The following is a 15,185-nucleotide window of genomic DNA, read 5'->3' as shown; positions in this document are numbered from 1 at the left end:
ACTCAAAGAGTAGTAAATCCCAATGGTTGGGAATATCATACAATAGGCAGTGGGTTGATTCAACACCTCATATCATAAAACTCCCTGGCACTTACCATGAGTTTCAACTAAAAAAAAAAAAGAAAAAAAAAGAAAAAAACTAACAATTTTAAAATGAAAATTAGCTTAGCTATAATGTACTCTACCCTCATAATGTTATCAAAAAAACCAAACCCACCCTACATTCTCTCACTTATTTTCTGAGATAAGCCTATATAATTACAAAATTTCACCTACCAAAGCTGAGAAATATAACCCAATAACACTATTTTTTGTTATGACTTGCATGAATATTAGATTACTAGATATAAAATAAAATGTTTTAACAGTCAACAATTTATTGCATGCAATAAGCAGGAGCATAAACGATTGTATTTTAAATGAAAATACAGAAGTAAAAATATTTCAATCCTGTAGTCAAATAACTACATTAATAAAAGAAGTGAAAACAGCCTTTAAACAGAAGATAACCAAATTTCACTTTATAAATCAATTCTAATAGCAAAGAAAACAACGAATGCTCTGGGCAGAGATAATTCAAAAACCCTGAAAGGGGGTGGCTGGGAGTGCGCATGTGCGCAAGCGTGTGTGCGTGTGCGCGCACGCGCATTGTGTGTGATCCCTAATGACTATAAAACATGTCTGGCATTACTCAAAGTACTCAAATGTTTGACAGGTAAGACTAACCGATTACCAAAAGGATATGAAACCTCTAATGACCGACCACAAGATCTCATTCTCAACTAACAGAAAGCTGAGTAACGCTGGGTAATACCCCAAGACTTTTGTGTCCTGATTAATAGCAGTTTAGTTTACATGGCTATATCAACTTAAATTTTCATTGCAATTACTTCTAACTCCAAAGCAAGTGCTATCATTGTTCTGTATCTGAAATGTGATCCTCTGAAACTGCTCTCTCAACCTCCAGCTAATATATCTGGGCAGACACTTTAGGCTGGCTAACTCCAAATCTATTCACCATCTTTACCCCGACATGCCATTGTGATAGAAACTGAAAACTAAACACTAGTATTCCAATCCTCACTTGCATTGGGGGCGGTATGTGACACAGGTCTGCCAGTGACCTAAGTGGAAGCCTACTGGTGGACTTCTCAGGATTTGTTTTCCTGATAAATGAGACAAATATGACTAACTCATACTTTGAGTAGAAAAAAAAATCATTTATTCTTATTAGCAGATGTACAAAATAAGCTAACTAATATAATTTTCAAATTACCCAAGCAAAGACTATACAGGTCTCTACAAATTATAAAACTGTCCTTCAAATTAAAAAAAAAAAAGTGTTTACTAATATTTTGAGACCACTTTTCATACAGGCCAGTAAAAATTATCGAACTGTGGAAGAAATAAAAATGTAGCACCCCAAATAAAGAGGTTTTGCCATTTTGAATTAACTATTCAGATATGTTATTTTACAGGAAAGAGAACAAATGATGTATTTTGTCTGTTAACTCTAAGAAGATGTACTGGTAAAACAATATTACTGACAAAAGTCTTAATCCCTTTAATCAAAAGAGTGACAGCCTTGTCATCAAATACTTAGGCAGAGGATAATTTTAGAGTCATGTAGATAATCCTATCTTCATTGTGTCAAATGGACCCTTATACTTGTAATGAACACATATAAAATTTCTTAATATGATTCCTACTTCTGCTTTTGTATTTGCTTCATAGTAAAAGATAATACAAAATGCAAATGGTCAGTGAATGAGCAGCTTCCAAAAACTGAACCACAAAAATACCAAATTTTATCACACCACGAATCTAATCTTTGGTCCTTGCTACCAGACTGTCAACACCTTCTTTTATGGGCCATAACTCTTTAAGAACGGATCCTTAAGGTTTGTTCTATTCAGGATATTTAGGCATCTTCTGCTAAACTTCAGTAACCTCTTCCTGAAGTGTGTGAAACTGCTAACTGGGAGCTTATTTCGCACTACTTTAGTTGGAAAAAATTATAATATGTTCTTATGAGACCAGGCCCAAAAAACAAAAAACACCTAATTTCTTAAAATGTAACCAAAACATAGTAACTATCTATTATAAATAACTATCCAGTTAGGACACAGGACACTCTGTATCCTAATCATCAAATAATAACGTTAACAAAGAGTTGCCTTGCATGTAGTAAATATGGCTTATCTCACGGATAAGCAGCGTTCTAGACCCACGCACCCTCTGTTGGCATGACATGCTCTTCAGAACATCTTCAAGTGATTCTGACATTCTACTAATTCTACATAAAATATACCAATACTTTATTCACGTGGTGTTTTGTTTAAAATGTTAAACTGAGTTTTTCAGACATAAATGTAACTTAGTTAAAAAACACTGCATTTTGAAATATAAACATTCATTAACGTTTGGGTATCAATAAAAGGAGGTATTCTACTGAGAAAACAATAAATGAGACATTTTTGTATGACATACCTGTATATTTTATGATATATGTGTATTTGAAAAATACTCAATCTATAAAATTTTAAACTTAAATTCTTATGCAAAAAGAGAGTTTGGGGCAGACTATTCAACACCTGAAACTTTGTAACTAGAGCTAACATATATAATTAACACTCAAAATGAAAGTACTAGTGCAGTTAATATATTTATAATTCCTAGTAAAAATATACTATAGTAAATACAGATGTTGCAGGAAAAAGGGCGCAGGGGGGAAAGAGTGTAGTATGTTGGAAGAAAGTACAATGAACTGCTAAATTATATAAACTTGAGCTTAAACAGTACACAAAGACTGAGGATAATCACCCAATAAGTACCTCTAAAATGAACCACATAGCCAAAAAGAAGATGGGTACGTCCATCCTGCACTATAACCCCCATATGGCTTCCTGCCTTCAACTGTGGCAGCACATCCTACATTCACAGTAACGGCTGTTCTTATGGTGCACACTTGCTGGGGAAATGTGTATAATGCAACTTCCACATTAACATATTGACAACGTTCACTTATTTATCTGGTGTGTGAGCTAATTCATGGAATAGAAATATTCATGCAATAAGCTGTAATAAAGTTATGAAAACAGCTTTATTATGGAAACAGAGTAGAAGCTATTAACACAATTCCATTTCACTAATTAATTTAAACTTGATTCAAATGACGTTACTGAAAACTTTAGAGGTAGTATCTAACTTCTATATATCCTAAACAAAAAGCTTCCTCTTTTAAAATACAATTACCTCTGGTAGGACTGTCAGTCATTCAAAAATCTGATTAACTTGTTTCTAATACCGATTTGCCTTCACTGGGAAAAAGAAAGCTTGAAGTTTATTAAAAAGAGAAAAAATTTTAAAAGTATTGAAATACAGCATCATTTAGAAAGAAAAATAAGGCTTGGGCAAGACCACCATTGTTAGGTAATGATTCTTGGCAGTATCAGCGTGCCAAATGCCTGGGAGAAGGTGAGCAGGATATAGGAAGAATACATTAGAAAGAAAAATTGATTATTTCTCAGGTAACTATTAACAACATTTTGCCTTGCCTTCAGAAACAGAAAAAGACCACTAATCAGTCTGCTACTTTCACTGTATAGTGCTCGGGTTCCAAAATGCATGCCAGATATTTAGTCCAGCTATTCCAACATCTAAATGACTTTGTGGCCTAGTTTAGGTTATTAACTACTACTTAATACATTTTTCCTAGTGGAAAATATTTAAAATTTCTAATCAATCCATTAGCAAAGGAACTTTGGGGAATATAATCTGCTTCTAATTAAAGATCATCGGAACAGTAAAACAGAGTGAAATCATTAACTCAACTATTAGTTCTGTCCTCTATCACAATAAAAAATCGATTCCACCATACTATCATGTCCGAAGGTCAAAAATGAGACAAAAAAAGCAAACAGCAACACCTCACACATTTTGAAAATCTCCAATGTGGTTTTCAGTCCAAAATTCTCAATTAAAAATAGAACGTCTTACCTTTAAAATCATCTCTTGCTCCTTGTCCATCCTTCTTGTTCATTTTCATGTCAGAGCAGTTGTTAGGGGCACCTTTAGAGTTTTCAAGGTAAGCTGAGCTTGCTCCTTTCTTGGAGGGATGAGGATCACAGAGTTTTGCATTAATCTTATAAAGCTCAAGGGCTTTAATAGCTGCTGCATTGTTATCCATACGACGAAAAGTTGGACAGGAAGCACAAAACTCATTCGTGCAGGCGTCATTTCCACAGCCCTCAGTTAACTGGTGGTAGTAGCGTTCTATTAGATGTTTTGCAGCTGCTCGCTTCCTGTACCAAACATTCAAACAATAAGCACAGTGATTAGTAGAGCTCTCAGGTACAAAGCTCAACAGATCATCAACAAGGCAGAAGTTAGTCAAGCACTGAAGTAATAAACCTGTGTATTAAGATGAGGTATAGAAAATGGAGATACACTATTTACACAAAACTTTTAACTGGTGAAATATGTGATACTTATTTCCTAAGACATATGATAAAGAATATCAATGCTTGTCAAAAATCATTGTTTTAATATAATATGCTTTCCTTTGGTTTGGGGCGCAGTGGAGGGGCGCTTGTTTGATGTGCTTCAATTGTTTAGCACCACAGCTGAAAATCACAAGTTTTATGACTAAGAGTTTTAGTATTCTATCACTTTAAAAATTAACATTAAGAAAATGAGAGTCTATTTAAAGTATCAATCCAGCTTTCCTTTATATAATCACCATTTTGTTTCAGCAGCCTGTAAATACTTGACTTACAGTTAACATAGAACTTCTATGTGGAACAAAGAAGGACCCCCCCCCCCATTATCTACTATACGGAAGATTTAAAAAGAAATTTATAAATAAAATATCCAAACCTTGTGTTATATTACAAGAAAGTGGCTCAAAACATACAATTTTGAACCCAAAAGGTATCAGTAAACTTCCTCATTAATACCATGTCATAGGAACATGGAATATTTTAAATTCCTTTTAGAGCAAAATCTTATGTTACTCTTACTTTGTGAACATAAAGTATGCGAATTAATGTTCCATTATGGCTCTTCTAGCAGACCTAGCAAGGATATTGAAGAAGGGGTTATTTCATCAAGCAAGAAGCTGGACTAATTTCTATCTCTATGGCTTATTCCAACTCTTAAGATCTATACTTCTACTATTGATGATATGAGATCACCATAACTTGAGTAGTCGACTGGATCCAAAAAAACATAATTCACAGCTATTCCTTTTGTTTCCAAATAGACATGCAGGAATAAAAACTACAAATAATCAAAACTATTTAAAAAATAATTTATCTAATTTAATTCTCAAAATGTTCCTACAATGATCTCACAAACATGTAGGACTAAATGGCAAATGGTATTAGAATTTACATCTTGTTAATCGTGAGATACATCTTGTTAATCATGAGATACATCTTGTTAATCATGAGAAACTGAACAACTTACAAGAAGACAAATAAGAGACACACTAATAAGTCCAATTTTGTGTCAAAAGTAGGACTTTGTCTCTAAACTATCAAGGTAAGTGACAAACAGTAATAACTCAAACACATTCAATTCATTCTGGTGCTGTTTTTCATATGTTCCATGCAAATTTACCACTCAATGCATGCGAACAGAGAAAAAAGAAAAACCCACAAAACGCACTTAGATATTTTATTATATGTAGCTATAAACAATTCCACTCCTGAAAATTAAAACGTATTATTTCAGATATATCACTGTGCAAAATACTAAAGTGACAACATGTAAAGAAAGAGAAATATAGAATTTACAAGGCTTATACCATACACTGCTATTCTTCTTCCAAAACGCTATAGCTTTCCCTAGTGAGAATGTAAATAAGTATGTATTTCCTTTCTGGAAGAAAATTATGAACATTTATCAAAAGTCTTAAAAATGAATCAGAGGATGAACCATATGAATCAAAGATCCCATTTTGGGTGAAAATAATTGGACAATTTTGTTTCTACAAAACCTGGAAAAAAAATTGTCATGCCCAAAAATAGATTACTAAAATGAACTGATAACCATTCACACAATGGAATAAACAAAAATTATCAAGATCTGAATTTGGCATAGATCACTAATTGATCTTTTAATTGTAAAAGACTGTTACAAAGTAGTGTCATATGAAGCCATTTTTATTTCAAAGTGTTAACCGTCATTTCCCTGAATAATGTGATTGAATCAGTTTTTTAAATTATTCTATCATTTTGCTTGCAATTTATTTTTTCTATAACATGCTACTTGTATATTAAAATTAATGAATATGAAAAGGGAAAATGTTAGTGGTTTCAAAACTTCATATACATGATTTGAATGGCCTCAAGGTTTACTAAATTGTCCATATGAGTTTTTAAAGATTAGTTTCAAAAATCAAAATACCAAAACAGTCTAGCTATTTTTCTTATTGTCCTAAAAAAACAAACAAACCAAAAAATACCAGTCATACACATAATGCTTCTGAATGTAATACATAAACAAGTGTGAACATTAAAAACAGAACAAGACTGAGAAATCAGAAAACCGGCTTTAAGAATCAAAGTAGCTGTACTATCTGAACAACTCTGGGCCTAAGTTTCCCATCTTTAAGACTCCTTTCAGTTCTAAATCTGTTAATAGGGAGGTGAGCAAGGAACTATAATTTGTTGAATGCCTGGTAACATACTGGACACACTGCAAGGGACTTTCACATAGGTTATCTCATCTGAATCCCATGACTTTGAGGATGATCTTCAGGCCACAGCCAAAAAAGGAGACAGAACTGAAAGAGTCAAATCACGTATCCAAGGTTGCACAAAGGAAAGTGCAGAACTAGGATGAGAGCAGGAGTCCAGAGGTCTTCCAGCTTCAGAGTGTAAGTCGTTTCTACTATATTGTCTTACAGGTGATACATTTCAAAATAATTCTTAACAATAGTAGTACTAAAAACTTTTATGGAAAAAAAATCCCATAAATAATGTGTAATTGAAAAAAGTAAAATGCCTTCTGAAAAATCATAATTTGAATCTCAAATTTATGCATACCTGGTATCACACAAGAACACAGTTTCCTGAAGAACAGGTAGCACTATATTCTGTAAATTTAATATATTTATAATTTGTTGAAGACCTACGTGCTAGGCTTACAGATGTTCTTGCTTTAGACGACAATAAACCCTAGAAGTTAAAAGTTCACACTCTGAGGCCAGATTGCCCAAGTTCACATGCTGGCTCTGCCACTTAATAACTATGTCACCTTGAATGAGTTTACTTAACTTCCTGTGTCTCAGTTTCCTCATCTTAAAAATGATGGCATACAGAAGAATTATTATGGCTGTGAGAGAATTAAATGAGTTAATATATAATAAAGTGCTTAGAACACTGCATGGCACATAGTAATTATGGCACATAGTTAGCCACCATTATTGTTACAATTTTTATTAGCATCCTCACAAGTCTATGATTAGCTATATTAACCTGCATTCTGCTGATGCTCAGAGCTGCTACCTAACAAGTTACATATCTAGTAAGAGATCTGAACCCAGGTTTGACTCAAAACTTGGGCTTTTAATACCACTAAGGGTAGATTTAATATAAAAGTAGGCCCCTCTATTTGATCTGCTTTGCTGCCCCAAGACTTAGAAACGGCAGCTAGACTGATGAAACAGGACTGAAAGGAGGCCAAGACAGAACCTCCATGTTATTAGTGGAATCAACTACACCAAGTATTTTTCTTCTTTCCTCACTTCAGTGACACCTTGAACTACCTGTATATAATTCTGTATCCCCATCTAATTCAGAGCACATAAAAAAGCTCTACATTGGGAATATGTACACTAATAATGACATTTTGGTAAATAACCTGTACAAGGTTAATCCCTATACATCAAGTTGCCAAATCATAGCTTATGGACCAAATCTAGCATGCCACCTATTTTTTTATAGCTTGTTTGGTTTTTAAATTTTAAATGGTTGAAAAAGTCAGTAAAAGAATAACATTTTGTGACATGTAAAAATTACACGAAATTCAAATTTTAGCATCCACAAAGTCTTACTAGAACATAGCCAAGCTCATTCATTTACATATTGTCTACTGCTGTTTCCACATTACAACAGCAGAGTTGAGTAGTTTTAACAGAGACTGTACAGCCTGCAGAGCCTAAAATAAATACCACCTGGCCTTTACAGAAAAAATTTCCCAACTCTTAATTTAGAGACTGTGCTTTCTGCCCTCCAGTGACACTTCCATCCAATCACATGGCCTCCTACTCTTTCTTTTCCCTCAGCAAATCATTTTATGCAGTAAAATGTATAACTCCCTCAAGTATGATTTCAAAAAACAAAGGAGAGAGGGAAAAAGAAAGGTAAAGAAGAGATGAGGAGAGAAAAAAGAAGAAGAAAGTGAAATAGAAAAAAGGAAAGAAATGAAGAGACATCTTTTCCCAATGGGGTCCCCTTTAGTGACACCTTATCTGTCATTCAAAACTACCCCAAGAGGGGCTATGGCTAACTTTCTATAATTTCCTCACATCTCACTGCCTTTTCTTCTATGTAAAAAACAAACCAAGTATTATACTTTATAATATACTGATTTTTTATAAAGGGATTTTTTCTTATCAAGTCAAGTGACATTTAGTGATAGCGCTCTCAACGCTCTTGAGATTACTTACACATTGAAAACAGGTAATACTTTCCACTGACTTCTTTTACTTCTATGACTGAATCAGTGAGACAGTCCTACAAATAAATGTTCTGTGGAATAATAATATAGAGAGCCAGAGTTACTCTAGAAAACTTGGCGGAAATCTTTTAAAAATGGTTTCACCTTAGGGGGAAGTGTACTGATGTCAGCAATTAACTTTGAAATGTATGGGGGGGGGAAGATGGATTGATAAATAGAAGGGTGGACATATGATAAAGCACTGTAAATATTAAAGGTAGAATGTAGATGACAGGCATATGGCATCAACTGTGCAATTCTTTCAATTTACCTGCATGTTTGGAAGTTTTCGAAGTAAAACACTAGGGGAAAATACTGTTGCCGTATTGTAACTTTTTAGACAGCAGATCAAATGGCAGAGGAAATGGTTTCAGCCATCAGGGGAGGAAAAGGAAAACCAATGTCAACATCATCAATGGTACTAATACCACATTTGCCGACTCTGTTTTTGGAACAGTCCGGTACTTAACAAAAACAAACAAAACCCTATAATAATAATGATAAATACAAGAGTTAAACTCTGACCACATTATACACAGCAACTTAATTTGCCTGTCGAGGACACAAATACTAGGAAAGTATGTTTAATGTTCCTATACCAATGGCAAACCACTGGAATCAGAACCACTGAAACAGCTGCCAACAATATAAGAGATGTTAGTGGAAAATGATCTTAAATTGAACTTAGTAGGAAGTTGGAAAATAAACAATGAATACAAGAACAAAGAAAATGAAGAAATAAAAATAGTAACTGTCAGGGGACTTCCCTGGCAGTCGAGTGACTAAGACCCTGAGCTCCCAACACAGAGGGCACAGGTTTGATTCCCTAGTCAGGGAACTAAAGATCTCACATGTTGCATGGCATGGCCAAAAAAAAAAAAGCAACTGTCAGAAAGTGAAGATGTATCAGTGAACAGTGAGCAAACATGACTGTTAATTATAATACAAAACGACAGAACTTAAAAGAAATATTAACTGTGACGTGCAACCTAAGAACTATTGGTGGAGGAAGTACAGAATAATGAAAGGAGATTAAAAGGCAAAGATCAAAAGAACATGTGAACGTTAAGTAGAGGGGCTTTAATTGGAAATGAAGTCAAATGAAGACGTGAGGAATCAAGAAGCCAGAGATAAAACAGAAAAGGGCCCAAGGCTTATATAATCAGTCTATAAAGCTAATAACCACTGCTTACTAGCCTCAAAGAAAGTAGAACACCTTTGTTCCTTCTAGGATGTTGCCTTTGTAAATCCTCCACCCCTTCCCCAAAGTTTTATTTAACATAAAAAAATTTTAAGAACGACCAATGTCATCCTAGATAGTATTAGGCCTTACAGAAATAGATCCGACCAAAAATACATCTGTGACACAGCCATGATCAGGTTTATGGCTGGGTCTATTACAATGGATTTGAGTGAATTATTAGATTATTTCAATTGTGAACTCATTATTACCATGATCCAAGCAACAAGCCATTAACTATAGAATAAGATACAGTTTTCACAAAAAAAAAGTTTTTATTTAAATTGGTATTTTTTTACTGTTAGAAATATGTTTACTGTAATAACTCCTGAGTATTCTTTTATTGAGGCTTATAATCTCAATGCCTAGAGAGTTTATTATACAGTAAACACAACTGTACAACTAAATATTTATACAAAATTACTCACCTTAAAAAAACTTTTTGTTTTTTAAAACAGTGTGACATTTTAGAGTGAAGAATAAACAAAATAAAAAATATATCCATCCACCTCCCTCCAATTAAGATCCTAAAGGGAAAGGAATACAAAGTACACGTTGGCATTAGTGTAGAGCAACTACTAATTCTCTGTGATGATCATGAAATATGGTCTTTGATTTTTATTTCTGATTCAAAGACAATCAAGACAAAACTTGTACCTTGACTAATTATACACTTGAGTGTCTACCATGGATCAGGCAATATGCTGTAAATTCTGTGATAAAGGTCTGGTTGGCAGACTATTCTGCATTCTAGATAACTGGATCACTCTTATAAAATAATCTTTTCTAGGAGGTTAGGGAGCTAAGAAAACCTTGGAGTTATTAAAAAACTTAATAGCTTTTATAAATATTGTTGAGAAACACCTAGAGTTCTTTCAGTGTTAGGGTGAGAAAATTCTTAAGACTTAACTTTGAATTTATACTAAAGATTCAATACACATCAAAGTTAGCTTTGTATAGGTGATAAATGAGCTTATAGGTGCATTCCTATCAACTGAACTGTAGAATTACTACATTTATCTGAACAAAGATAAAAAAAAAAACTAACCAGCCAACCAGAAAGGACAGCAGGATGGAGAAAAAAGAAGCACCAGAACTGATTCCCCCACAGAAACTCTGACTTATATGTGATCCCAAAACCTTTTAGGAAACCTCCAAAACCAATTAGAAAGTTGCAGTACCTCAAGCAAGCTCAAAGCCTAAACCAGCCAGAAATGTGTAAGAAAAGTTGTTTCATATCAATTGCCTCAACCCCTCCTCAAACTGGCACAGTTCACAATAGTGATGAAAAGCCCAACTTGCAGCATCACCCTTGGGAACAGAAAAAAAAAAAGAGAAGAATTATGTCCAACATTCTCAAGGGGGCTGCCCAAAGAACTATTTTCTGTCTTGCCTAACTCAGAAAACTGATGGAACTAGCATACACTGGATGCCTAGGGAAAACAAAAGACAGTTCTCTGGCTTGCTCAGAGAACCGTAAGTGCTACAGAAAGACACAAGAGAAGGCAAAATACTATAAGCTCTTGAAAAAACACCAATAAACCTCTTCAATTGGGAAATTACAAGCACAAGTCCAGAGAAGATGCACTCCCTAAAAGGTTTTAGAGGTACCAAGAATCTCTAGCTAGGCTGAATGATGGTGATCTTCCCCTCTATGAAGCCAGACCATAAAGACTGGGAGAGAAGCTGTTTTCCAAATGCAAAATCCACATCAATAACAACAAAAAAAATAAGGCACATAAAAAAACAGGGAATCATGACCCAGTCAAATGAACAAAATAAAGTTCTAGAAAATGACCTAAAGAAACAGAGCTGTGTGAATTAAATGACAAAAAATTCAGCCTAATTGCTTTAAAGAAACTCACAGTACTACAAGAGAACACAGAGAAAAATAGATGAAATCATGATGCATGAACAAATGAGAATATCAAAAAATATATATATAAAGAACCAAAGATTCTAGAGTTGAAGAATACAATAAATGAACTGAAAAATTCTCAAGAGGTAATGGCAGATTTGATCAAGCAAAAGAAAAGAATCAATGAACCTGATGGGCGGGTCTTTGAAATTCTTGAGTCAGAAGAAAAAAAGAAAAGAAAAGAAAAAGAAAAATGAAGAAAGCCTAAGGGACTTATGGGACATCATCAAGATGACTAATATATGCATTAGGGGAATACCAGCAAGAGAAGAGAGAATGAAGCAGACAGCTTATTTGAAAAAATAATGGCCAAATACCTTCCAAATAGGAGGAAGAAAAAAATGGTATCTAATTTTAAGAGGCTCAAAGGACTCCAACTAGGATGAACCCAAGGAGGCCCATACTAAGATGCATTATAATCAAACTGTCCATAGCCAAAGGTAAAGAAAAATCTTGAAAGCAACAAAACGGAAAATACTGGTCATGTACAAGGAAGCTATCACTAGACTATCAGCAGATTTCTCAGCAGAAACCTTCCACACCAGAAAGGAGTGGGATGACATATTCACAGTGCTGGAAAAAAATACCTTCCAACCAAAACACTATTTACTATCTGGCAAACTGACTTTAAAAATGAAGGAGATATAAAGACCCCCTAGCATAAACAAAACCTGAGATAGTTCACCACCACTAAACCCACCTTACAAAAAATGCAAAAGGGAGTCCTACAACTTGAAACAAAAGGACACAAAACACAACACAAAAGCATATGAAAGTATAAAGCTTTCTGGTAAAGGTAAATTTATAGACAAATACAAAATCCTGTAATATTATAATGGTGGTGAGTAAATCACTTTTAATTCAGGTAGAGAGTTAAAATATAAAAACATTTAAAAAACTCAACTATATGTCAATGGATATGAAATATAAAAAGGTGTGATTTGTGTCATTAACAAAAATGGGAGAGATGTAAAGAAGTAAAGTTTTTGTACACAACTGAAATTGTTATCAGTTTAAAATACTTCATTGCAACTGTAAGATTTTATGTAATTGCCATGGTAACCACAAAGAAAATACCTATAGAAGATGCACAAAAGAAAGGAAGGAATCAAAACATGTCACTACAAAAAAAAAAATTAACAAAACACAAAGGAAGGCATCTCAGAGAAAAAGAGGGGAAAAAATAACTACAATATATACAAAAAAACAATTAACAAAATGGCAATAGTAAGTCGTTCCCTATCAGTACTTACTTTAAATGTTAATGGATTAAACTCCCAATCTAAAGACATAGATTGGCTAAATGGGTTTAAAAAAGAAAAGACTCAACTATATGTTGTCTACAAAACAGTTACTTTAGATACAAGGACATACACAAGCAGAAAGTGAAAGAACAGAAGAAACATCCTATGCAAATATAACCGAAAGAGGGAAGAGATACATATGATCAGAAAATAAAGAAAATATTTATATATAAGAAAATAAAGTCAAAAACTGTCACAAGAAACAAAGGACACATTATATAATAATAAAAGGGTCAATTCACCAGAAACACACTACGATTATAAATATATATGCAGAGCACTGAAACATACTAAGCAAACATTAACAGCATCAAAGGGAGAAATAGACAGTAACACAATTACAGTAGGACATTTCAGTACCTCACTTTCAATAGTAGATATATCAACCAGACAGAAAATCACTTGGGAAACAGAGGACTTGAACATCATAATAGACCAAATGGACCTAACAGACAAATAAATGACACTCCAACACAACAACAGCAGAATCTACATTTTCTCAGTTGCACATAAAACATTTTCCAGGAAAGAGCACGAGTCTTAACAAAATTTAAGAAGACGGAGATCATACCAAGTATCTTTCCCAACCACAATGGAATGAAGTTAAAAATCAAAATCAAAAGGAAAACTTGAATATCCACAAATTTATGGAAATTAAACAACATAGTCTTGAACAACCAATGAGTCAAAGAAGAAATCAGAAGAAAAATCAGAAAATATCTTGAGACAAACAATGAAACACAACATACCAAAATGTATGGGATGCAGCAGAAGCAGTACTGGAGAAGTTTATAGTGGTAAACAGCCACATTAAAAAAGAAAAAAGACCTTGAATCAACAACCTAACTTTAGACCTCAAGGAACCAGAAAAACAGACTAACTCAGAAGAAAGGAAACAAAGATTACAGAGAAATGAAATAGAGCATAGACAAATGAAAAAATAATCAATGACATTAAGAGTTGTTTTTGGAGAATTTCAAGAAAATCAACAAATCATTTGCCAGACCAAGAAAAAAGAGAAATGACTCAAATAACAAAATCAGAAATGAAAGAAGATAAATTATAACTGATGCCACAAAAATAAAAAGAATCATAAGAGACTACTAACAACAAGTATACACCAACAAATTGAATAACCTAGGAAAAAAATGAATATATTTCTACAAAAGCCCAGGATAAGATAGCTTCACTGGAGAATTCTACCAAAGATTTAAAGAAGAATTAACACCGATACTTCTCAAACTCTTCCCAAAAAATGAAGAGAAGGATACATACACTTCCAAACTTACCTATGAGGCCAGCATTACCCTGATACTGAAATGAGACAGAACTACGAGACAAGAAAAATACAGGCCAATATCCCTGATGAATATGGATGCAAAAATCAATAAATTACTAGCAAGTAGAATTTGACAACACCTGAAAAGGATTATATACCATTGCCAGGTGGGATTTATTCCTGGAATGTAAGGATGCTTCATCATATGAAAATCAATCAATGTCATACACCAAATTACCAAACTGAAGGACAAAAATAACATGATCATCTCAACTGATGCAGAAAAAGCATTTGACAAACACCCTTTCATAACAAAAAGTCAAACTAGACACAAAAGGAAATTACCTCAACATAATAAAGTCCATATAAGCAAAGCCCACAGTCAATATTATACCCAATGGTGTAAAACTGAAAACCTTTCCTCTAACATCAGGAACAAGGGAAGGATGCACACTCTCACCGTTTCTTTTCAACACAGTACTGGCAATCCTAGTCAGAGCATTCAGGCAAGAAAAACAAATGAAGGCATCCAAATAGGAAAGGAAGAAACAAAATTATCTTTGTTCATAGATGACATGAATATGCAGGAAACCATAAAGATCCCACACAAAAAAATGTTAGAATAAATGAATTCAGTAAAGTTGCAGGATACAAAAATCAACTTGCAAAAATCAGTTGTGCTTCTATAAACGAAAAATGAACAATGTGAAAAGGAAA

At 33.8% G+C, this 15,185-nt stretch overlaps 1 protein-coding gene across 4 annotated transcripts in view; it reads right to left on the bottom strand.

The window, feature by feature from the left end:
* Positions 1–15,185, bottom strand: part of UBE3A (ubiquitin protein ligase E3A) — a 90,485-nt gene that overhangs the window by 27,866 nt on the left and 47,434 nt on the right. For all 4 annotated transcript variants that reach the window (XM_060005525.1, XM_060005524.1, XM_060005523.1 and 1 more), the window contains one exon: positions 4,000–4,304. In XM_060005525.1, coding sequence (XP_059861508.1) covers positions 4,000–4,304 — 305 coding nt within the window. The remainder of the gene's footprint in view (positions 1–3,999; positions 4,305–15,185) is intronic.

This window comes from Delphinus delphis, chromosome 2 (assembly GCF_949987515.2).
Source record: "Delphinus delphis chromosome 2, mDelDel1.2, whole genome shotgun sequence".
In the NCBI taxonomy this organism is placed as follows: domain Eukaryota; kingdom Metazoa; phylum Chordata; class Mammalia; order Artiodactyla; family Delphinidae; genus Delphinus; species Delphinus delphis.
Note: the sequence above shows the minus strand (reverse complement) of the source record. Positions and strands in the feature narration are given on the sequence as shown.